The 25465-nt window shown below is 37.4% G+C and overlaps 2 protein-coding genes across 2 annotated transcripts in view; both read left to right on the forward strand.

Annotated features, from left to right (window-relative positions):
• The window catches only part of sez6l (seizure related 6 homolog (mouse)-like), a 60370-nt gene extending 43514 nt beyond the window's left edge, over positions 1 to 16856 (forward strand). The window contains exons 4-17 of the mRNA XM_089126192.1: positions 1784 to 1979; positions 2442 to 2627; positions 5513 to 5684; positions 5760 to 5929; positions 6783 to 6977; positions 8045 to 8183; positions 8427 to 8623; positions 11848 to 12042; positions 12165 to 12356; positions 12441 to 12635; positions 12977 to 13012; positions 13196 to 13310; positions 14456 to 14561; positions 16123 to 16856. Coding sequence (XP_088982318.1) covers positions 1784 to 1979; positions 2442 to 2627; positions 5513 to 5684; positions 5760 to 5929; positions 6783 to 6977; positions 8045 to 8183; positions 8427 to 8623; positions 11848 to 12042; positions 12165 to 12356; positions 12441 to 12635; positions 12977 to 13012; positions 13196 to 13310; positions 14456 to 14561; positions 16123 to 16152 — 2124 coding nt within the window. The 3' untranslated portion in view covers positions 16153 to 16856. The remainder of the gene's footprint in view (positions 1 to 1783; positions 1980 to 2441; positions 2628 to 5512; positions 5685 to 5759; positions 5930 to 6782; positions 6978 to 8044; positions 8184 to 8426; positions 8624 to 11847; positions 12043 to 12164; positions 12357 to 12440; positions 12636 to 12976; positions 13013 to 13195; positions 13311 to 14455; positions 14562 to 16122) is intronic.
• Positions 16857 to 18776: 1920 nt separating this feature from the next.
• tpst2 (tyrosylprotein sulfotransferase 2) lies at positions 18777 to 25462 on the forward strand. Its single transcript, XM_039677417.2, has 6 exons — positions 18777 to 19016; positions 19339 to 19842; positions 21494 to 21811; positions 23625 to 23823; positions 24399 to 24449; positions 24893 to 25462. The coding sequence occupies exons 2-6, from the start codon at positions 19343 to 19345 to the stop codon at positions 24929 to 24931; spliced, it is 1107 nt and encodes a 368-aa protein (XP_039533351.2). The 5' UTR covers positions 18777 to 19016; positions 19339 to 19342; the 3' UTR covers positions 24932 to 25462.
• Positions 25463 to 25465: the final 3 nt, after the last annotated feature.

Below are 25465 nucleotides of genomic sequence, written 5' to 3' on the forward strand. Positions count from 1 at the left end.
TGAATCTCTTTAAATGACATGCTAATAGACTGTGTAATTCAACAAATAACCAGCTGCAGAACACCGAGGCCCCGAGGGAGTTATCTGGAAATGCAATCTGCTGCCTAACAAGCTTTTTTTTTTTTTTTCCTGCAATGCAATTTGATTTCTCCTGTGCCTAGCACATTTCCCCAACACCCTCGCTCGGATACAGGTGACTGCGCTTAACAACTCTGTGTCCAGTCGAACGTGCCCTCTAGTGGCGGATGGTGTAACTGCAGGGATCTAATTACTGGAGTTGAGCACTTCGGGCCGGCAGCAGCAGTGTGTTGCCACACAAGCAGATGTTAATGAGAGAAACGGGGGCCTGTTGCCGCAGTGCCCGCGTGTTGCCTGCTGTAATCCCGTGTCCACGTCCGCTCTCCCTCTGCGGATTATTCATGCCCGTCACATAATCTCTAATTACCCCTTTAATCCACAGCCAAAGGCCTGCTGTGTCTGTGTGTGTGTTTGTGTGTGTGTGTGTTAAATATTCTGTCTCAAGAGATTAAACACTTTTAATTAATTTGGTATGTATACACACACTGTCCTCATGGGATCAGATGAGATATGGATAATCCATGCTGGCTGTGATATGCTTTAAACGTGAAATCAAAATGCACACTTTTTTCTTTCTTAATGCGCGTTATTGCTTTTATTGTGCACTGTTTATTGGTGCATGTTGTTTCAAAGAAAAACATGTTGTTCCTGTTATTCTTTTTCTCTGAAATGGTTTTATTAAATCATATTTTTTTTTCAATGAAAATCTATGAAAATTATGCAATGTAACACCAATGACACATTTAAAACTATATATTTAAATGAATAACTTTTTAACATGGTGTGAAAAATCACTGTTTTCTGATGTTGATATATATATATATATATATATATATATACACACACACACACACACATACATTATCAACATCAGAAAATTGAAAATATAAATTTTATTTTGGATGCAATTAATCGCGATTAATCAACGTGAAACGATTATATATATATATATATATATATATATATATATATATATATATATATATATATATAATTTAGGGCTGTCAAATGATTAATCGCGATTAATCGCATCCAAAATAAAAGTTTGTGTTTACATGTAGGTGTACTGTGAATAATTATTTTATATATATATATATATAAATACACACACATTCTTGTATACGTATATTTAAGAAATATTTTCATGTATATACTGTACATAGATTGATATATAATTTGTATTATATATAAATATAAATATTTTATATATAAATAATATTTTTTCTTAAATATACATGCATGTCTGTGTATTTATAAATATACAAAATAATTATACACAGTGCACTCACATATATTATGTAAACACAAACTTTTATTTTGGATGCGATTAATCGCGATTAATCGTTTGACAGCCCTAATATTTAAATATATATAATGCAATATTTACAGTATTGTCATTTTTGTTTTTAATATTATAAATATATCATAATTATTTATCAAATATTTTGGTTAATATCAGTATATATGAAATTTGGTACAAATAAATATTATAATTTCGCACACACACACTTATATGGAAGTTTCTTGACTATATGAAGTAATTTTTATGATTAAAAAGAGACATTCTCTTTATATAGTACCATGGTATTATCATCAGATACCATCATTAGTACACATTACTTTTCTGTTCTCAAATTAACTATAATATGTGAATGTCATACTGTACATGCTCTACATACTGCTTAATGTATTGTGGTTTTCTTAGGTCAAAAGTGTCAACCTGTCAGAGGGCGAGCAGCTGTCAATCAGAGGTGTGGATGAAGGCGGAGCCTTGCTCGTACTGGCCAATCAGACGCTTCTGGTGGAAGGTCAGGTGATCCGCAGTCCAACCAACACGCTATCCGTGTTCTACCGGTCGTCTCCAGAGGGAGGAGTCGGCATGTTCCAGCTGCATTATCAAAGTGAGTCTTTCAAAACAAGCCACTTGTGCATTAAACAGGGCATCTGTGGGATTTGTGGAGATAATTGCTCTTTTACATAAAACTGTGAAGTTTAATATTACGGTAATGAATCCCACAGGTGCTTGTGTAAATGTTAAAAATGCTCCTCATCCAGAAATCTCAGTAGTTGGCTTTGCCTTCAAACTTTTAATTGAAAAATTCTCCGTTTGGTTAATTTGCTCGGTTATCTAACTTGATGGCTTCTGCCATGTCCATTAACCGGCTAATGTTGTCGTTTCACTCCAGGGCTCATTTCACAAGGCTTTCTTGTGCTGCCTTGGCTTCAATTTGTTTCGATTAGTGTTCTCGAGTGGAATTATCATAGTTTTACTCGTAAATGATTAAAGAAATAGTTCACCCTCCAAAATATCTGGCATTATCTACTCATGTCTCATAAAGGAGAATCTGATCTTTCTCTTTCAGTTTTTCGCCTGAGTTGTGCCCTACCTCGACGGCCTCATTTTGGGGAGGTGTCAGTCAAAGATCTGCATCCCGGAGGCACGGCTCATTTCCAGTGTCACATGGGATACCACCTGCAGGGGGGCGCCACACTCACATGCCTCAATGCCTCGCTGCCTGTGTGGAGCCAACGCGAGCCAAGCTGCAGAGGTGAGACTCGCAGAGTCACAGGAACAGCTGTGAAAAGTGCTGAAATCTTCATATTAATAATTGGTAGTCATTTGAACAAACCCCTAACACTAAGTATTAAACTAAAGTTCTAAAAGTACTGTATATAGTCTCATCTGGAAGAGAAATAAAATGGGCAGAAAAACCCCATAGACCCCAACCACTCAACAATAAGCTAAGAACTACCGGAACACTGTAGCATGTAGCAGCGACTTTCTATTTCTATGTTAAATATATATATATATATATATATATATATATATATATATATATATTGTATTTATTTTGTGTTTTTTTCCTATATTAAAATAATTTATATTTTAAAGGTGCGTTGCGCAATATTTCATGTTAAAAATAGCCGTTTTTCTAACCCATACATGCTTAAAGATGAACTGAACTGAAAAAAATCGACGATGAAAACGTGTTGTTTATGACAATTAAAAGTAAATTACACTAAACATTTTAATAAAAAATATTAATATAGCTTTTTATAAGCAACGCAAAATTGCGCTTGTTAGCGCTGGCAATTTCGATGACGTCACTGGCATGGTAGGACCCGCGGAGCACCATAAACAACAGCTGCAAGTCCTATATACACGGACGAAAATGAGCACTTTTAACGGCATGGATTACGCATTTGAGCCCGCGAGGGACATGCCGGTGGTGTCTGACTACCACCACATGGAGGACGATCAGTTTTAGGCTTCACTTACAGTACAGGATCGTTTGGGGAGAAGTGATTGTGGGCGCGAGCGCTGTGGAGTATGCATACTGCACAGGAGTCGATCTGTTGCAGAGAGGTCAACCTGGAACATTTATTGATCGGCGAAAAATGCATCACCATGCACCGTTCATTTCGGATGCTGTTCGGTGAGAGAAACGTGTTGGAGGAGGCTACGCTGTCTATGGATGTCCGAGCTGAGACGCGAGCGCCCCATCAGTAGCAGGATATTTTACGAATAGGCGACTAGGCTGGGCTAACTTGTTATACTTTTCTCAAACTGTTTAGATTAACAGCGTACTGGCAGTTCACTCTATGGGCGAGGGTGCATTTAGAAAGGAGAATCCCATCCTTTACCGTGAACTATACATCAGGGATCTTTTCCCCTCAGCCGAATATCAAGGATTCGTGTAACGTTAACGTGATATGTTGAACTTGTAACTTGTGTAAATAAAACATTTAATGCAGACATTGTCAGACGTTTCATGTACTCATTGACGAAAGTACATATCTCTAGATAGTGTGTCGCTAAAAATTCTGTTTCTTCAGCCATGTCAGCGCGCCTCAGACTGTTTACAAGCTACAGCTGTTCTGCTGCTGCGGGTAGGCAGCGGAGTGGCTTACCATGCCAGTGACGTAATCGAACGTTGAAATCCAACATGGCGGCGCCCGTGTAACGAAAACAACACTTTCAATGTACCATTTTATCCCTTTTAACAAATTATGCCATTTTAAAAATTGTACCAATGATAATTAATAAAATACATCTGTTATGTCACCTTTTTTCAAATTTCAGTTCAGTTCATCTTTAAACAATTGCCTGATGGGCCGAATGAGTCCTTCTCTGATCACTGTGATGACTTCTATAGTCCTGTACAGTAAAATAAATAAGAAGGAGTTTGAGACTGAGCGTGACGTCATGCTCGCCTGGCTATGTCTGGCAGGTTTGTGTATTCGCCGCCATTCTCCGCATCAGCGAAGACAACTCGAGCGACACAACTTTAGTCAACTTTCAACAAAAGTAGAAGATGGATTCAAAGAGACCGGCTTGTAGTTCATTCCAAAGCCCAACGCAAACTCCACGTAAGACAAAGAGAAGAAAACTGTTGTCTAGTGCCAGGCGTCGGAATAAGACGAGAGTCAACGTCGGGAAGCTTTCAACAAATGGAGAGATCTCCGGTCTGCTCTAGGGCTCAAACGGGATCCTATACAAACTTCTATTGTTCATGAACGTGTTTCCATAATAATACAATCATAAGTGGATACAGTAAACACATAAAACAGTTCAACATGGAGATAGATGGAAACAAAAACCAAAGTTTTCTAATACCCCCGTTTTTCCCTCACACACACACACATAAGTGTGTAATTTACTCAAATGCCTTTCCTTTTATATATTTAAAATGACTTGCGGATTTATAACTTTATTACCTCTGACGACATTATGACTGTAACAAAAGATTTGTGCGGCTGATGCTCCTTTGGTTATGAACAGCTCGTGCAAGCGTGCGTGTGGTCCTTGAGCGTACACACCTCTGGTTGCACTTTCGCTTGTCGCCAGAGGGGGCGTAGTTCTGCAAAAACTCAGATACTTGCGCAATGCACCTTTAAGTTAATAATATATTATATATTTTATATGTAATTATTTAATTTATAAATGTATATTTAAAAAAATCTAATGTTATATATATATGAAGAGTTCAGATGCAAAAGCCTCTAAATGCCATTTAAAATTTTCTTCTAGATTGATAATTTTTATCCAGCTTGTATATTTAAGTTCAGTAATTTCACGTAAATGGCAATGATAATTACCTATTAATTTTTATTTAAGTGAAATTACTGAACTTAAATATACAAGTTTGATAAAAAATCATCATTAAAGAAGAAAATTTCAAATGGCATTTAGAGGCTTTTGCATCTGAACTCTTCATATATATATATATATATATATATATATATATATATAATGTGAAACTGTTATATTATTGAAAAAACTAAATATTTATTTTATATAAATATATTTTTACAATTAATATATATTATAAAAAAATGATATAAACACAATTAATATTATACTTTCTTTTATTGTTCATTTTAAAAAGTGAATCATAAGCCTTGTTCTTATTGGCACATGTTCTTTTTTAAGCTTTGTGTGGCGGGGTTGTAAAAAACGCCATGGTGGGCCGCGTTCTGTCCCCCTCACCCCATTCGGGCCCTAACAGCACGCTGGACCGCAGCTGCTCTTGGTCCCTGGAGGCCCCTAATGGCCAAAGGCTGCACCTGCATTTGGAGAGAATGGTGTTGGGTCCGACAGACAGGTAAATGCACGTATCTAAATCATTGCATTCTTTTTATATGTATATAAGAGGCTCAGCCTTTCTCCCATGACACAGGCTTGTCTTATGGAGCGGCCTCGACGCAGGATCGGTGGTCCTGTTTGATTCCGGCCGGGGCGGCCCTATCCCGTTTGAGGGAGTGATCAGCGAAGGCCCGGCTGTTCGTGTCCAGTTTATAACAGACCAACCTAACAGTCACAACACTGGCTTTAATATACGTTACGAAGGTATGCCACTAAATATGTTGGGCAGATTCATCAAACTGAATGTACAGCAGCCCAAAAATTATTAAAACATTTAAGTAACACTTACAAATCTTTAAATTCCATTGCAATAGAAAAATGTTTTAGGAACATTAGATCAGTTTTTATGCTTCTGAAATGGTTTTATTAAATCATAATTGTTTTTGGGGGTTTTTTCAATGAAAATCTATGAAAATTATGCAATGCAACACCAATGACACATTTAAAACTATATACTTAAATGGTGTGAAAAATCACTGTTAAATTCTGAACATTTTCTGATCTATTTTTTTACACCTATTGTTTATGTGTTAAGTTTTGTACTTGCAAAATGTGCTTTAAAATAAATAAATTTGGTTCAATATTTTATCTTAATGTCTTTGATCTAATATTTGTATGGTAACATTAATGACTTTATTTTTTATTTTGAAGCAAGTATTTATTTATAATTGCTAATGTTTGTAAAAAAAAAAATTGTTGTTCATTGTTAGTTCATGTTAGCTCAGGTCCAGTACAAAATAATAAAAGATAAAACTTTTGATTTTAATGATAGATTTGTAAATCTTGAAATGAAAATTTACCAAGATTAATAAATGCTTTAGAACTATTTTTTATTGTTAGTTCATCACTAATGTGAATAAATAACAAATACAAACTTACTGTAAAGTTATTTTTTTATCACATGCATAAACATATATTTTAATATATGTTATATATAATATATTTTAATTGAATCAAATATATGTATATATATATAAAACAGCTAAGGTTAACATTTTTCTCTAGATTGTTGATTGTTACTCTATAGCTAACAGAACTTTTGATTCTTCACGTTTAGCATTCGAGAAGGGCCACTGCTATGAGCCGTTCATCCAAAACGGAAACTTCAGCACGACAGACCCGACTTACAGCGTCGGGACAGTGGTGCAGTTCACCTGTGACCCCGGCCACTCGCTGGAGCAGGGCCCGCCCGTCATTGAGTGCATCAACACACGAGACCCCTACTGGAACGACACAGAGCCCCTCTGTAAAGGTACATCATCTCACTGCATCACCCTATATGTTACATAACACACATCACTACAAGATAACATTAATCCTTCACTAAATGTCATGGGATGGCAGATTTGCAGCTAATTGGCACATCTTCTCTAATTATGTTATGGTAATTGCATTGAATTTTAATGGCATGCTAATATCCCAAAACAGCCTTTGATCTAAGAAGTGCTTTTTAGAGTTTCATATTTTTTGCTGCTAGACTGATAAATATTTGTACACTCTAAAAAATGCTGGGTTGTTTTAACCCAATTTTGGGTAAAATATGGACAAACCCAGCCATTGGGTTACATTTTTAAATTACATTTTTAACCCAATGGTTGGGTTTGTCCAAATTTTACCCAAAATTGGGTTAAAACAACCCAGCATTTTTTAGAGTGTACGGCCTAATCATCGGTAGTCGATTAGTATTAGTTATTGCTCTATATTTAACCTTGTTGTAATTCATCTTTAGATAGGACAAAGGAGGTTTTCTGTGACAATATGTCAAAATAGATAACAGCTGAACATAACACTGGTCGACCCCACATGATGTATTACACATTGTTGATATCTCTTGGATGTCACAATTAATATCGAAATGCACATTTACACAACTAAATGCACAGGACACACTTCAGAGAATAATGAAATAAATATTTATATATGAAGAGTTCAGATGCAAAAGCCTCTAAATGCCATTTGAAATTTTCTTCTTTAATGATGATTTTTATCAAACTTGTATATTTAAGTTCAGTAATTTCACTTAAATGGCAATGATAATTACCTATTAATTGTTATTTAAGTGAAATTACTGAACTTAAATATACAAGTTTGATAAAAATCATCATTAAAGAAGAAAATTTCAAAATGGCATTTAGATTGTAATTATATACCCATTTAATATCAAATATTGTGTGTGTGTATATATATATATATATATATATAATTACAAATAAAATTGCATGTAATATATTAATAATACTGTTAACCAAATAGTGTGTGTGTGTGTGTGTGTGTGTGTGTGTGTATATATATATATATTTATGTGTGGACTTTCTGCAGCTCTCTGTGGCGGTGACCTGTCCGGCCCCAGCGGCGTTATCCTGTCCCCAAACTGGCCCGAATGGTACGGGGAGGGCGAGGATTGCAGCTGGAGGATTCACGTCGGCGAGGACAAACGTGTTCTGCTGGACGTGCAGCTGTAAGTCCGTCTGGAACGTTCTGTTCTGTGAACAACAGCAAAGTCTGCGGGTTTAGCTGCTCTGGTGGCTGATGCGTCAAGCTACTGCTGAAATCCAATGAAACCCACAGACCTGCTGGATGAGATGATGACTCACCAAACCGCCTGAATGACTCGTTCATTTTCTCATTTCCTCCCACACACTCACCTCTCGCCCACTGTCTCTCTCTCTCTCTCTCTCTCTCTCTCTCTCTCTCTCATCAGCTTAAATCTGAGCGACAGTGATATGCTAACCATTTTGGATGGAGATGAGGTCACAACTCGTATATTGGGCCAGTTTGTTGGGGGCACCAGCCCGTTTAAGATGTCCTCCTCGACCCCTGACCTCACCATCACCTTCCACTCAGACCCAGCCGGCCTGGTCTTCGGGAAGGGCGAGGGTTTTATCATCAACTACATGGGTAAGGACACTCAAGATAATGGCAGCGTTTAAAAGGCATAAATTATATTCATTCTCATGCATCTTGCAAACAGGCAAGAAGAGTGTTTTCTAAACCTGATTGTCTGGAGCTGAAGAGTTTAACACAAACTTTAATATATATATATATATATATATATAATAGCTGTAATTTATTTTTATTTTAGATTACTTTTAGTCATTTTAGAACTTCAGCTTATTTTTATATACAGTAATATAAAAAAATACAGTAATATTAAAAAAATTTTTTTATAAATAATTACAATATATATATATATATATATATATATATATATATATATATATATTATAAGAAACATTTTATTTATAGTAGTAGTATAAATAGTTTTTATTTTATTTTTTATCTTATTTCAGTTAGTTGCCGATATTTTATCTAATATTTAAATATTTGAATTAATTTATTTCAGATTTATTGTTATTATATTTCTTTAATTTATTTTATTTTTTTCTTATTGGTTTAGGTTTTAGTTTTAGTTAAAGGAATAGTTCACTTAAAAAAAAAAAAAAAACTTTTGCTGATAATTTACTCACCCCATGTCATCCAAGATGTCCATGTCTTTCTTTCTTCAGTCGAAAAGAAATTAAGGTTTTTGATGAAAACATTCCAGGATTTTTCTCCATATAATGGACTTCAATGGGAACCAAATGGTTCAAGTTCCAAAAGACAGTTTCAGTGCAGCTTCAAAGGGCTTTAAACAACACCAGACGATGAATAAGGGTCTTATCTAGCGAAAAGATCACTCATTTAAAAAAAAAAAAAGAAAAGAAAAAAAGTTTAAGTTTTATAAGCTCAAATGGTCGCCTTGCTCTGTTCTGTGATGTGCGTTCGTGACTCTCCTGTTCAAACTCGTTCATCAAAATGAACAAATCTTTTCCCGAGTCAACTCGGGAATTTCATTCGTTGAATGAACCAAATGACACGAAAAAAGATTTGTTCATTTTGATGAACAAGTTCGAAAACAGGAGAGTCACAAACGTGCATCACAAAAGAGAGAAAGGTGACCATTTGAGCTTATAAAACTTTTTTTTTTTAAATGAGCGATCATTTCGTTTGGTAAGACTCTTATTCATAGTCTGGTGTCGTTTAAAGCCCTTTGAACAGTTTGCACTGAAACTGTCTTTTGGACCTTGAACCGTTTGGTTCCCATTGAAGTCCATTATATGGAGAAAAATCCTGGAATGTTTTCATTAAAAACCTTAATTTCTTTTCGACTGAAGAAAGAATGACATGGACATCTTGGATGACATGGGGGTGAGTAAATTATCAGCAAAAGTTTTTTTTAAAAGTGAACTACTCCTTTAACAATAACAACATTAGACCAGACTTTGTTGATAGTCAAAAATCTGGCTAAACGAAATTAGTCTGTCACAGTATTTATTTTACCACCTCTCCCTGTTAAAGACAAGCTTTATAGACAAATTTTCAGTCTAGAATGAGTGTCACGAACTCACAGAGTCTCAATGCAACTCTTTCTTTTCAAATTACTTCAACCGATCCATTATGTTCTCAAGTGGTCTGCATGCATTTCAATCAAAGCTTTTTTTTTTCCGCTCAGGCAAAACTATTCATCTCTCACCATCCTCTTCTCCTCCTCCTCTTCTGGCTGCCCTCATTCATTCACATTTAGTTTAGTCTCTATCCTCTCCCATAGGAAGCACACACACACACACACAGCACGTTTGCATGTAATCTCCAGTAATGGCTTGAACTAAAGAGACAAAGATGCTCTTTTTTTGTTCGTATAATGGTAGAGGATAAAGTTCCCAGGAGAATAAAGGTCACCGAAGCCCTATGAATGGCTGCCAAGTTGCTCATGATCAATCCGCTCATGAACTGAATGAACGTGCAATCTAAAGCAAACCCCATTAGCACTGCGCTAACTAACATCATTCACGTATATCAGGCCATGCTAAGAATACTTGATCTGTTGAAAACCGTTTTGAATGCCTTTAAAAAAAAAAATGTTCTCAGACCTTTTACATTTATTTATAACCTTGCCAGCTACAAGATAAAGCATTCAGAATAAAGCTTTCAGAGCTGTGACCTAGTGGTTAGCTCACATGCTCCTACACACCAAGCCGACACATTTGTGTAGGTTTCAAGTTGCCTCTTTGATTCTCAGAAGGCCAAAAATATTTTTAAAAACTACATTTTTCACTTCCTAAAAAATAGTGAATGAGTGGTGCATAAGTCCCTCCGAGATGCTAGGGTATTGCGGGTGGTTGTTAGCTGTTAGCGCTTTGCTATGTGGTCACCAGAGTGTTGTTGGTGTTTACTAAGTGGTTACTTAATGGCCTAGGTCAATAAAATCCACCCTCAAGTGATATTCTGGTCTCTATGACTCAGATTCCTACTTTAATCTATGTAGATGGGACTTTAATTATTCGCAAGGCAAAAACTGTAAGTCCAATAGCTTAAAAAAAATAATAATAACAAGCTTTTCTCCTGAAAAATTCAGACTTTTTTAGTTCCAAGTGTATAACTTGCAATTTAGACTTTATTTCCTGGAATTGCAAGTTTATAACTCACAATTCCAAGTTATAAAAAATGACTTGTGAGATACATTGCTATTTTTGCTTTTTTTTTTTTTTTTGGTGGGCCATAGTACTGTACAAGCATGTGTGTATTCTAATCCACACATGTAAGTATATACTTTATATTTAAATGGTTTTGTAGATTTATGCGTGTACACTGTTTATATGGGTAAAATATATTTATGTGTGTTTATACTATATATAAGTGTGTATATACTATATATATATATATATATATATATGAAGAGTTCAGATGCAAAAGCCTTTGAAATTTTGAAATTTTCTTCTTTAAAGATGATTTTTATCAAACTTGTATATTTAAGTTTAGTAATTTCACTTAAATGGCAATGATAATTACCTATTAATTGTTATTTAAGTGAAATTACTGAACTTAAATATACAAGTTTGATCAAAATCATCATTAAAGAAGAAAATTTCAAATGGCATTTACAGGCTTCTGCATCTGAACTCTTCATATATATATATGTATATAATATACTATATTATACAGTATACTTACAAATATACATACATATATATATATATATATATATATATATAGTAATGAACAAATTATGCACGAAAAAAAATAATTTCTAACTTATATGGGAGAAATAGAAGAGGTTCATTGATTTTACCCCTGTTTTCCAGAGGTATCACGCAATGACTCGTGTCCAGATCTACCTGAGATCCAGAACGGCTGGAAGACCACGTCTCATGCAGCGCTGGTGCGTGGAGCTCGCATCACATATCAGTGTGACCCGGGGTATGACCTCGTGGGCAGTGAAACCCTGACCTGTCAGGTGGACCTAAGCTGGAACACCCAGCCTCCGTTCTGTGAGAAGAGTGAGTCAGTCCAGCGGAGTTGGGTGTCTTTGCTAATTGGAGTCTGAAAGACATTTACTTTCAGCAGATTCAAATGGCATCCTTCTCAGCTTTGTCTCTTTTTCCTCCCTTCCCCTCATTAGTTATGTACTGCACAGACCCTGGACACGTGGAGCACTCCACACGCACTCTGTCTGATCCCAAACTCTTGGTTGGCACTACTATCCAGTATAGCTGCGTTCCCGGATTTATCCTGCAGGGCGGCGCTACACTCACTTGCTATGGTCGAGAACCCGGCACCCCTGTTTGGACGTCTCGCTTGCCACATTGCGTTTGTGAGTTCCTACCTCTGTTTTTTATAAAAATCCCTTTTTTATCCCTCAATTATTCCTGATTTTATTTCTTACACTGTATAATAGCGGAAGAGTCCGTGTCCTGTGAGAATCCCGGCCTTCCTGACAACGGCTACCAGATATTGTCTAAAAGGCTTTACCTACCGGGAGAGTCTCTAACCTTCATGTGCTACCAAGGCTATGAGCTCATTGGTGAGATTGCCATCAAGTGCATTCTGGGAAATCCCTCATTTTGGAGTGGTCCATTGCCTCTTTGCAGAGGTAAGAAAAGATATTTACAGAGGTATTTATAGAGAATTTGTAAGTATATAAACGTACAGGGGTTTACCCCTTAAGCAAAGATGTATTATTATTATTATTATCATTTTTTTTTATATGATTTTTTTACATTTCAAAAAATAATGTTGATCCATCCCAACAATTGCATTTTGTTTTGAATGAAGCTGCATTACAGATATTTAATGAATATTCAAATAAAATATTTAAATATCTGTGACGTGAATACTACATAAAAACAAAATGCATTTCCATTGTTATTGTTTTATTATATTATTATATCATTAGAAGCTGAAATATATATTATTTTTCCCTAATATTTTCAGCCAATCATGAATGTTCTGGCAATCATGCACTAGAGGGTAAGTTTTATTGTTTAATGTCCTAATGTAAGCAAAGGTTTGAATTGTATAGATTGTATCTCAGTGTGTACCCATTGTTACCCTTGTTATCTGATAGATGTTATAAAGTTTTGATGGTTGTTGTAGTGGGTAAAGCAAGCGAAAATGAATTTTTAATGTATTTCATCATTGTCTCTTGTCTAGTGGCTGAGGCTGCGGCAGACTCTTCTTTTGACGGGGGAAGTATGGCTCTAGCAATATTTATACTAGTGTTGCTAGTGTCTGTTTTACTGGGAGGGGCCTACATCTATGTCACAAGGTGAGTAATATACTGCGGAAAGTGTTAGTTTTACTAATGGAGTGCATTAGCGCCTGCACCCTTTTCAGCAGCGCTGGTTCTGGAAGTATTTTTTCTTAAAATTTTTCCCATAGAGATTTTAAATTAGTTGTTGTTAGGGTTAACAGTTAAAAGTGGGGATGCACTTACATGAAAATTTTGTTCGATACCAATAACGAAAATTCTTTATATTTGAAAGCCAAAAATCGATATATTGGCCGATAAATATTAATTAAAAAATATATATTAATTTTGAGATTTTCCCAAGCACACAATTATAATATTATAAAGCCTATGTGAGGTATTTGCTCTGCGCATGTTGCACGTAACTGTATTTTCCAATCATATTTCAAGCAATCCAAAACCAATAAATTCGAACAGTATGCATCTGAAGTGTCTACATTATTTATTGGCTTTTATATTTCAGCTAAATATTCCTATTGGGTCTATAACGTTAACGTTGACATTAAAGTGAACATGTATCGGCCGATACCGATATGGTGGCCGATATATCGTGCATCCCTAGTTATAAACCATGAACTAAGCCAATCAGATACAAGGTGAATCATAACACTACAAACTTTGATTTGAAGCAAAAACATTTTTGAACATTGATCAAAAAGACAATACAAGACAAGACTGACTCTGATTGGTGGAATTTTCTTTACAGCATCATGGGTAATGTAGTTTTTCACCAAGAACTCCACTGTTAAACACAATTATTTAAAAAAATAAGCTGAAATAACATGAACTGGTGGCTTCGACAGAAGTAAATACACACAGTAGGCCTGTCTTTGCAGGTTTATAAGTTATCATTTAAAATTAATTTTCCTTAGGGAGAAAATGAATGGAGTTTTTACTTCCAAACTCGTCTGTTGTGCTACAATAAAGAGCTGCCATTGTTCCTGAGCACTTACACATGTTCTGTTGCTCATTTAATAGACTGCTCGATGCTGTTTGTACTAATACTGTTGTGAAATGGGATTGGTTTCTTCATAAAGCATTTAATAGCTTGAAGTGTAATGATATGTGTGGGTGGGAAAGCTGACACCATGATTGTCCATTGGTGAAACGAGAGAACATGTGCTGCGTTTTAACCCCTGTCAACACTTTTCTGTGTTCCTCAGGTGCCGTTATCATTCAAACCTGAGACTTCCTCTGATGTATCCGCATCCCTACAGCCAAATCACCGTGGAAACTGAGTTTGACAACCCCCTCTACGAGACTGGAGGGGTGAGAGTTTTCTAGAACACCTTAGCAACCGCATAACAAAGCCTTGGCAATCACATAGAACACACAAAACCTCCTAGAGAACCCTAGTCCTGGCAATCATCCAAAACACCTGAACAACCAACCACTTAGCAACTCCACAGGAACATATCACCACCTTGGAAACCTCCCAGAGCACAATAGCAAATGCTTAGAAAGGCCCTGGCAATCAGCCCAAACATTTTAACAACTACCTAGGCACCCAGAACAACTTTTGAGAAACCACTTAATAACTCATAGATACCCCTAGCAACCACCTTGAAACTCCATAGCAACCATTTAGAACCCTATTGGAACCATATAGCACTGTCCTGGTAACTTCCCAGAACACCTTAGCAACCGCATAGGTCTTGGCAATCGTCCAAACCACCTAGCAACTCTCTAGCAATCACCTACAACTGCTTAGGAACCACATAGCACTTCCCTGGCAACTTCCCAGAGCACTCTAGCAACCACATAGGTCTTGGTAATCATCTAAAACATCTGAAACACCACTTAGCAACTCCTAGAAAACCCTGGCAACTCCCTAGCAACCATCTAGAACCCCATAGGAACCATATAGTACTGCCCTGGCAACCTCCCATTGCATCATAGCAACCACATAAATCTTGGCAATCATACAAAACATCTGAGAAACAATTTAGCAACTCCCAGAAAACCATAGCAACCATCTAGAACCCCTTGGATCCACATAGCACTTCCCTAGCAACTCCCCAGAGCACACTATCAACCGGACAGGTCTTGGTAATCATTCAAAACATCTGAGAAACCACATAGCAACTCCCAGAAAACCCTAGCAAGTCCATAGCAACCATCTAGAACCCTGTAGGAACCCCATAACACTGCCCCTAGCAAGCCCACAAGTCTTGGCAATCATCCAAAACATCTGACAAACCACTTAGCAACTCCAAGAATACCCTTGCAACCTCCTAGCAACTCCCTAGCAACCATCTAGAACCCTGTTGGACCACATAGCACTGCCCTGGTAACTTCCCAGAGCACACTAGCAACCGCATAGGTCTTGGTAATCATTCAAAACATATGAGAAACCACTTAGCAACTCCCAGAAAACCCTAGCAAGTCCCTAGCGACCATCTAGAACCCTGTAGGAACCCCATAACACTGCCCTGGCAACTTTCCAGAGCACCCTAGCAACCCCATAAGTCTTGGCAAACACCCAAAACATCTGACAAACCACTTAGCAACTCCCAGAATACCCTTGCAACCTCCTAGCAACTCCCTAGCAACCAACTAGAACCCTGTTGGAACCACATAGCACTGCCCTGGCAACTTACCAGAGCACCCTAGCAACCGCATAATAAGTGTTACCAATCATCCAAAACATCTGACAAACTTCTTAGCAACTCCAAAAAAAAACCCAGTAATAGTCTAATCAGCCATTCTGAACCACATAACAAGGGCCAGGAAATCACCTAGTAGAACAACATCACCTGTGTTCGGAAATGAGTTTTTTACATGATTAAACGTGGTAATTCTCACAGCGTCTCTTGTTTATTTTCTACAGGACACAAGAGAATATGAGGTGTCCATATGAAGAGGTCCACAGACACGTCCCGTATTGCTCCAGCTCTTAGAGGAACTGATGTAAATATATCCTGACAATTCCACTCTCCCCACCTCCCCAACCTCCAGAGGAAAGGGCGCTCATCAGCTGAGAGAGAGGGGCGTGAAGGGAAAGGGTCTGTGAAACAGGAAGTATCAGTGCAGAGATTGTTCGGCCTGTAGACGTTACTGTGGTTTTACGACATGTGACTCAACACGTATGCACTCACAGACGGAGGCTCTCATTCTGCCATTCACAAATGTGTGTGTGTGTGTGTGTGTGTGAGACATGACAAGTGAGTGGAAAAAAAAACAACTGATAGGTTTGCACAGTGTTCTTTCGCCTCAGTTCTGTAACGTATGGGACAGTCTAACCCTGAGGTGCGTGCTCCGATATAAAGGGGTCGTGGTGGCGCCGTCCCGTGTCTGTCTGTCTGTGGCCCGTCCTGCCTGCTGTCATTTTTAAGTCTTTGTACTTAGAGCAGTTTGTAGTGCAGGTTTTAAAGTAGTATTTTTTCCCCCTGCAAGTGACGTCCTACTGCAGCAGAGACCAGATGATGTATTTATTTATATATAAGTATATGTGAAATGTTCTCTGCTGTTTAATGAATACTTCATTTTTGGAGATCAAGAAAAAAATGTAACTGATTTCTCTAAAGAAATGTGAAAAATAAATTCATTTAAATCTTTTTTTAACCCTGAAGTGTCCTGATTTTATTAAAGGTGTTCATTTGAAAAGAGGACATCAAATTTTCGAATTAAATCTCTTTAATATGGAGACTTTGCTAGAGTCTCGTGCATTTCAGATGTTTCTCCTAAGAAAAGTCAAGTCTCAAACTTGCTCATTACGGTCACATTAATGACATTTTTGGGGAAATAAAGGTCCATTGTCTACGGAGTGCAACTGTCGGGTTCAGGAAGTAAAAACTCATTCAATTTCTCCAAAGGGAAGTTGACTTTGTCAATCCATGTTATTTCAGCCTTTTTTTTATATATATCTTATCAGCTGAATTCCTAGTGAAACACTACATAACCCTTAAAGCTGTAGAGAAAATTCCACCAATCAGTGAGTTGAAAAAAGCTCAAAAATATCTCTTTAGCTCCACCCACTCCCATGAAGTCCAATCGAGTCTATATCTCTCTAAGCTCTCACAATACTTAAATATTAGTTAGATAGTTAGATCTAACAGAGTTAGATAAGTCCATACTTACCTTTTTCATCTCCTTGCGTGCTGTAACTCTATCTGACGCACCCAACGCTAGCCTAGCTTAGCACAAAGACTGGATGTAAATGGCTACAGCTAGCATAATCCCAATAAGAGACAAAATAGTGATATTTTCCTATTTACATGTTGTGATTTGTATAGTCACAGAGTGTACAAATAACAAGGTAATGTTAAACACAGATATCTTTTAACCGAATAAATATTGGGAACTATATTCTCACTGCTACGGTGCGTCTCACTCCACCCAAATAGCAATGCTGCCTTCTGAGAATATAGTTCCCAATATTTCTCATATCTCATATGACCTTGTGATTTGTGCACTCTGTGACTATATAAATCACAACATGTAAATAAGAAAATGTTTGCGTTTTTTTGTCGCTTACTAGGATTAGTATGCTAGCTGTAGCCATTTACATCCAGTCTTTGTGCTAAGCTAGGCTAGCGGTGGGTGCGTCAGACAGAGTTACAGCACGCACAGAGATGAAAAAGGTATGTACTATGGACTTATCTAACTCTGGGGGATGCAGTGAATAAGTCCAAAAAAGTCGGAGTGTTTCTTTAAAATATATTGTTTATATTGTATGTAATCAAAATGTGTACTTTTTTTATTCATTATGCTGTTTGTAAAGCTTCATGGGATTGTAGTTCTTTCCCTCACTAAAGTACACAGTCTTTTGTAATTTTGTTCGATATTCATAAACTGTTTTGATTCCAATCAAAGGTTGTAGTCTTGTGATTCACCTTGCAGCTGATTGGCTTGGTTCGTGGCTTATACTGTAAGTCTTTAACAAAAAAATATCCCTATTGGAAAAAAAGAATGGAAAAAATATTTAAGGAACCAGCGCTGCTGAAAAAGTGGGCGGGGACTGTTGATGATGTATAAACCACAGCAGTCACAAAGATTATAATCAGCTTTCTGTTGGCCAACATGGTGAATTTGTGTGACCAACTTGAACCCATTGTGAAACCTGAGTGGGGAAATGTTTGCTTTCATGCTAAATTCCCATTTGTGTGGATTTACATTGAAATGGCTAAAAAAAAAAATGCCGAACAACAGTAAATGTGACAGACAGCTGTAGATTAATTGACCTTGACTCAAAATGATCATTCAATCGAATACTTCTACTCTCATTTTATAGCTCTATATTTTTACTGTATGTCAGTATTTGTGTCTAGATTTGCTAAGGAATCTTAAGATGAACTATTAAAAAAGCAATTTGCAATCAATAACATCTTCCTTCTGGGTATATCAGCACATCTAATGGAGTGGAAACATCCAGCCTCCTGCTTGCATGCAAATGCAACCTTTCACACGTTTCACACCTTTTCTCATTTCACCCATTTCCTTCCAATGTTTTTTTTTTGAAAGTATTAAATGCATTTGTATCAAATGTGCACTTTTAGCAAAGAATCATTCAGCACAGACTGAGAACATTTGAGGTTTAGAGACACAGGAAAAAACATCTCGCAAGTTTCTTTGGTAGAGGAGAACTGTTTGTGGCTGTCAGGAAAGATCTTGACTGATAGTCTATTTCTAAACTGCGGTTCACTTCCTCTTCGTGCATTCTGCCCATTTGACTTCACTACAGCGCATGGAGATCATGCGATGTTCATAGTTTTTCTTGTCAAGGTGAGTTGATAGTTTTTGACTTGTGCGTTTCATGTTTAATGCATCTCGTTTCATGTCACTTTATCAGTGCAGTGTCTTTTTTCAGCTCCACATTTCCTGCGTGTGTCATGCATGTTGATGAGAACCACTTTCACTTTTTTTAACATGCAAAAAAAGTTATTTTTAAAGAATGGTGTGTGGTTCATAGATAAGATCTGATTAATAACACTCATAGTTCCTGTAACCAGTTAACTCGCATTCAACAACAACAAACTTTGCAGAAGTAGCCAACAGAGGAAGTCGATGTTTAAACTTAAAATGTTTTCCTCTTGCAATGTCTCAGAGTGATGCGGTTGTCAGTCAAACGGGTAGTTGTACTCCTGCTAACCGTGTTCGGAGCGTGGACTCTTACTAGGACTCTATATCGAGTGCTGGAATGCCAAGGAGAGCCTCCCAGAACTCATATGGTGTCTATACGGTCTCGAAACTGGAACCAGACACAGTATCGGTATAATCACAACACCCCAGTAGTGTTTGTGGGGGGTGTTCCACGATCAGGGACCACTCTGATGCGTGTCATGCTCGACGCCCACCCTGACATCCGCTGCGGGGAGGAGACGCGGGTGATCCCTAGGATGCTGGCCCTGCGGCAGGCATGGGGAAGGCAGGACTCGGGCGAGCGCTGGGCTCTGGAGGACGAGGGAGTCAGTCAAGAGATGCTGGACGCTGCAACCACTGCCTTCCTCCTGGAGGTCATCGCACGTCATGGAGAACCTGCACGAGTGCTGTGCAATAAAGACCCCTTTACACTGAAGAGCGCAGTTTATCTGTCACGCATTTTCCCCAAGTAAGATTAGAGGATTATTTTATTTTATGCTAATTAAAAAGCTCTACACAAAGACATTTACATTATAGTTATTGATATTATTGTGCTTGATTAAATCAATATTTAAAAAATCTCTATGAGCATATTTTGTATTACACGACCACCATTTAAAGGAGTAGTTCACTTATAAAAATAACTTTTGCTGATAATTTACTCACCCCCATGTCATCCAAGATGTCCATGTCTTTCTTTCTTCAGTCAAAAAGAAATGAAGGTTTTTGATGAAAACATTACAGCATCTTTCTCCATATAATTCACTGAACCGGGAACCAAACGGTTCAAGGTCAAAAAGACACTTTCAGTGCAAACTGCAAACTGTTAAAATGGCTTTAAACAACACCAGACGATGAATAAGGGTCTTATCAAGCGAAACGATCGCTCATTTAATAAATACATTACAAAGTTTAAGTTTTATAATCTCAAATGGTCGCCTTGCTCTGTTCTGTGATGCGCATTCGTGACTCTCCTGTTCGAACTCGTTCATCAAAATGAGCGAATCTTTTTTCCGAGTCAATTTTTAGTTTCGTTCGTTGAATGAACCAACTGACTCGGAAAAGATTCGTTCATTTTGATGAACGAGTTCGAACAGGACAGTCACAAACGTGCATCACAGAACAGAGCAAGGCGAGCATTTGAGCTTATAAAACTTAAACTTTGTTATTTATTTATTAAATGAGCGATCGTTTCGCTTGATAAGACCCTTATTAAAATAGACCCTTATTACTTTTAAATTGTAACTAAACAAGTTTAGCATCTGCAGGATGATGATATATCAGCCAATGTTATCATAGGAAATAAATAGAAACCTTTGCTAATTTAGATGTTATAGAACAAAATGTAAAATGATTCAAAGAGACCATCTTACCCCTACACACACACATATATATATATATCAACAATTCTGTTTAAAATTACAATTTGACAATTTAAATAACTGAATAACTGATGACAGAGAAAGCAGAATCCCAGTAAAAGAGATTCATCTGAAAGGTATTTACATAAAGATTTACATAATTAATTGCCCATATTTTAATTGAAGAAATGTCATTATAGCAACAATGCAAATTGAATGATTTCACTCAAGTAACCTATTATAATGGAAGCAAAGATGTCTTAAATGTACATCTAATACATGTAAATACTGAATAATCACCCATTAATTAATTTATTAACATTATACAATGTCCTAGATCATTATTTACCAGAGACACAAAATCAATTTAACTCAAAAATGTTTTGACTGACTAAATCTCATACATGTTGATTGTGTAAATTACACTCTAAAAAATGCTGGGTTGTTTTAACCCAACTTTGGGTCAAATATGGACTAACCCAGCCGTTGGGTTAAATTTTTACATTACATTTTTAACCCAACATTTCGGGTTTGTCCATATTTGACCCAAAATTGGGTTAAAACAACCCAGCATTTTTTAGAGTGTACGGTAAATTTGGATAGCATAACCATTCATCTAAAGTGCTGAGATGAGATTCTGTGTCAATACTGTATATTCAAATATGTTGCTTTGCCTTTGTTGTTGTTCAAATGTCTTTCCATTTCTCATCCTTTTCATGGGATTTTACTCATTCCAACTGTCATCATCTGTCCTTTCAGCTCGAAATTCCTGCTAATGCTCAGAGATGGTCGAGCGTCAGTTCACTCTATGATCTCCAGACGAGTGACTATCTCTGGCTTCAACCTGTCCAGCTACAGGGACTGTCTGACTAAATGGAGCAATGCAGTTGAAGTGATGCTCTCCCAGTGTATGGCTGTATCCCAAAGGCGGTGTATGGTGGTCCGCTATGAGGATCTGGTGCTGCAGCCACGAGCCACCATGCAGCGTGTGCTCCATTTTCTCAAATCCCCATGGCATGAAGGGGTGCTTCACCATGAGGAGGCCATCGGACGGCCTGGAGGGGTATCACTGTCTCGGTATGGTGAAATTACATTTCATGTTTTAGGCCAAGGATAGGCACCGTTGGTCCTGGAGTGCCGCTGTCCTGCATAGTTTAGCTCCAAACCTGGAAAAAAGTCCTGTAGCCTTGGGCTGCGTGCGTTCCAAATTGTCACCTTCCCTCAATTACTATTCCCTACATAAATCCACTAATATAGTCCAGTTGAAGGAGTGAAAGAAGACGAGTGAGTGATTCAGACACTGAGGCCCCGTCCACACTACTGCGTTTTCGTTTAAAAACGGAGAATTAAAACGAAAACGATCTCCGTCCACACTAGCGTTTTACCTGCGTATTAGAATTTATCTCCGTCCACACTAAAACGACTGAAAACGTGGATCACGTGACTATTCACCAACACTGGGCATGCGCGCGCCGGTGTAAACAGTGGTTGGCGAATCAGGGAAAGATACGTCATGACTGATGACACCCAATCATAGAGCCGAGCGTGAGCCTCTGCGTCATCGTTTGTAAACTCCTCCGTTTTGTCTCGTCCACACTAAAACGCCCTCCGGAGATTCAAAACGCAAAACGCAGCTGCAGCGTTTCTAAACTTTTCCGTTTTAGGTCTTCGTTTTTCCCGTTTTAGTGTGGACGGGAGGTGCAAACGTAGCAAAAGGTCTCCGTTTTTAAACGAAAACGCAGTAGTGTGGATGGGGCCTGAGTCGCAGGAAGGGCATCGATTGTGCTTGCGGTTTACTCAGCAAACTGGCAACTCCAGTAGTAATGAAAATATTTATTTTCAACTTTGTCATGGAAACTAGCATCTATAAACCTTTATTTATACCTGTATGATATTACGCTGTGGCCACATTGGACTTGCGTTTTAGCCTTACGTGACAACAGCTTTTTGGGTTCTTCAAGACTGGTAGAACTGGAAGAGAGAGCTACTCTCTGAAATTAACATTTGAACTCACTGTTGTAAAGTTAGCATAGCCATTTGAGACGAAAAGTCTCACCTCAGATAACTTCTCTCTCTCTTCCCAGTCCTTCTACCTCACCTGAAACTCACCCAAAATCTATATGGTTTTAATGTGAACAATTATCAATCATACAGTTTTATGTTTGGTATCATTTGAAATGTCATAATGCGACTGTGTCTCATTCCCACAAAAGTAAACCAAAAGATAATAAAGTTCTTAAGAGTTTAGAAATGTCTCGCACACAGAAGGGTGTGACGTTCAGGGAAATGGTTTTCTGCTCGCAAATTTCCATTGTTAGCTAATGTTTTCATGTGAAAGAGGTTTCTTTCTGTCTCACATGTAATGATGCTCAGATATCATTAAAAACCTTTTAATTTATGGAGTCTGATAAGTCAGTCTATTTCATAATACTTTGGTACGCGGAAAGACAGTAACACGCATAGACCTTCACCCGCTGATCGAATGCCGACAGTTCGATGAAAACGCAAACTTTTGAAAACGGTTTCAAAGTGTACGTTATTGAAAACGATCTCCTTGTTAAGAACAAAAACGCGATTCTCCGAAGACTATGATGTCATGCGCATTGCATATTATGTGTCAGTATAGTGTTTCATCGCCATCTAATGGCCTGGCAGCAAATACAGAGTTGTTATCCGATTGCGCGGATATGTGTGAATCGGGTTCGTTTGTCATGTAAAAGTACCGTCAGTGATCCTAAAGACATTGATTAGCTTGTTCGGGTGTGTTCGATTAGGATTGGAGGAGCTAATCTCTGCAGGACAGCGGCACTCCAGGACCGACGTTGCCTATTCCTGTATTTCGGCCTCCCTCTGTTTCTTGTCAATACTCACTTCACGCTATGTTTTTAAGAACCGAACGCTCCACGGATCAGGTGATCAAACCAGTTAACCTGGAAGCTCTCACACGATGGGTCGGCCACATCCCAGCAGACGTCCGGGTGGACATGGAGAAGATCGCTCCAATGCTCCGTAAACTGGGCTACAACCCCAACGCCAATCCCCCAGACTATGGCCCACCAGATCCCGAAGTGATCAACAATACTCAAAGGGTATATTTGAACAGAATATGTGCAATTCAATTCATTCAGTGCAACTCGAAGTTCAGAGTGAGTTGCTGAACTCTATGAAATAAAGATAAGATATTATCTTTATTTTTATAAAGATAAAATTAAAAATAAAGGCTCTTATCAGTGTTGGGGAAGCAACTCTGAAACTGTAGTTTGACATGCTACAAATTAAACTTAAGATACTATAAAAAAGTATCTACACTGAAACTACTTTGATAATGATTTATATAATAACTGAATAAATGAATAAATGCTGGAAAAGCTACACTGTTTTAAAAGTAACTGAGCTGCTGCAAACTACTGAAAAATGTTAGTTAAGTTAGTAGCGTCGCTACTTGTAGTAAGCTACCCAACAATGGTTCTCGGCATATGTTGTATTGCATATTTTGGTCTGTAAATATAGTTCTTCTAAAAATTAAAAAGGTTTTTCCGGGAACAAAAATGATTCTTCTATGGCATCATTGTGAGATAAATGTTGTTGTTTTTTTGTAAAACCATTTTTTTGATAAATGTAATAAAGTAATTTCCATTTTTTCCATGTTTTTTTTTTTCCTTAGGTATTGAGAGGAGATTTTAAAACTCCTACAAACCTGAAAAGATGGACACAAGTAGGTGCATGCTTTTGATTGTGTAACATACTTTGGCCCCAAAAACTATTTTTGAAACACAAAATGTCTGAATGTCATTAAGTTGATGACAAACATTAAAGCAAGTGTCATTTAGAAAGACAGAACACAAGCACACATTTCAGGCTAAACTGTTGACATAAATATGTTTGTTAGGTTTGAAATTATGTATAAAAAAGATTGTATACTTTCTGGGTTTCAAAGTTTAGTAGAACATAGTTAAGATGAACTACATGTGTGGTTATGCTACTAGGTTCAATTGGTTTTAGTTGATATAAAGTCATTGCACAAGCCAGTTGTGGAACATCGTCATCTTAGTGGCCACTGTGTAAGTTGCATTATGATTAGCCTATAGCCTAGGCCGCTGTCTTTAATTGTTTTGCATTAGCCAAGCTCATTTTGAAAACATTTCTTTCTTTTGACAGGTATCTCCAAAAAAAAATTCTAAAGGAGGAAGAAACTGAACAGAGTTCGCTTTGATTGTAATATATTCTTGTGTTCAACTTTGGATAACTTGACAATTTTTGTGCCATACACCTTGGAGGCCTTTCACATGATAGAGAGCAACCTGATGAGGAATATCATTATTATGCAATAACTGTGGTTATATTCCTGTGTCACCTATTATTTTGAAATCACCAGAATCTTTAAGAGAATCAAGTGACTAAATCTTAATATGTTCCACATGTTGTAAAAAGAACAAACTGGACAGGTATTTACTTCCTGATGAAGAGTATTAAGCGATGGAAGCTAACATCACTGAAGTGAACTTCATAAACACTGCAATTTTGTGTTATTGGGAAATGAGAAAACCGTGACGTTGTGCTTGGTGACGCACTGAATGCTGTTGCTATGTGCCAGCGTTCATTCTCTTGACCTAGATATTGTTAAACGGAGCCATTCTTTTTTCTATTGCCACAATTAACTCGTTTACATCAGTGTTTCTAAAAGTGCATTATTTCAATAAAATTGGTTCATAGAAATCGCGCAATGAAGCC

Source organism: Pimephales promelas, chromosome 23 (assembly GCF_988280905.1).
Source record: "Pimephales promelas chromosome 23, fPimPro1.hap1.1, whole genome shotgun sequence".
NCBI classification, from domain to species: domain Eukaryota; kingdom Metazoa; phylum Chordata; class Actinopteri; order Cypriniformes; family Leuciscidae; genus Pimephales; species Pimephales promelas.

Bases quoted from the DNA above. Each gene is read 5' to 3' on its own strand.
- tpst2 (XM_039677417.2), top strand. From the start codon at position 19,343: ATGCGGTTGTCAGTCAAACGGGTAGTTGTACTCCTGCTAACCGTGTTC. The intron at 19,843-21,493 runs GTAAGATTAGAG...CTGTCCTTTCAG, and splicing joins CTGTCACGCATTTTCCCCAA to CTCGAAATTCCTGCTAATGC. The intron at 24,450-24,892 runs GTAGGTGCATGC...TTCTTTTGACAG, and splicing joins ACCTGAAAAGATGGACACAA to GTATCTCCAAAAAAAAATTC.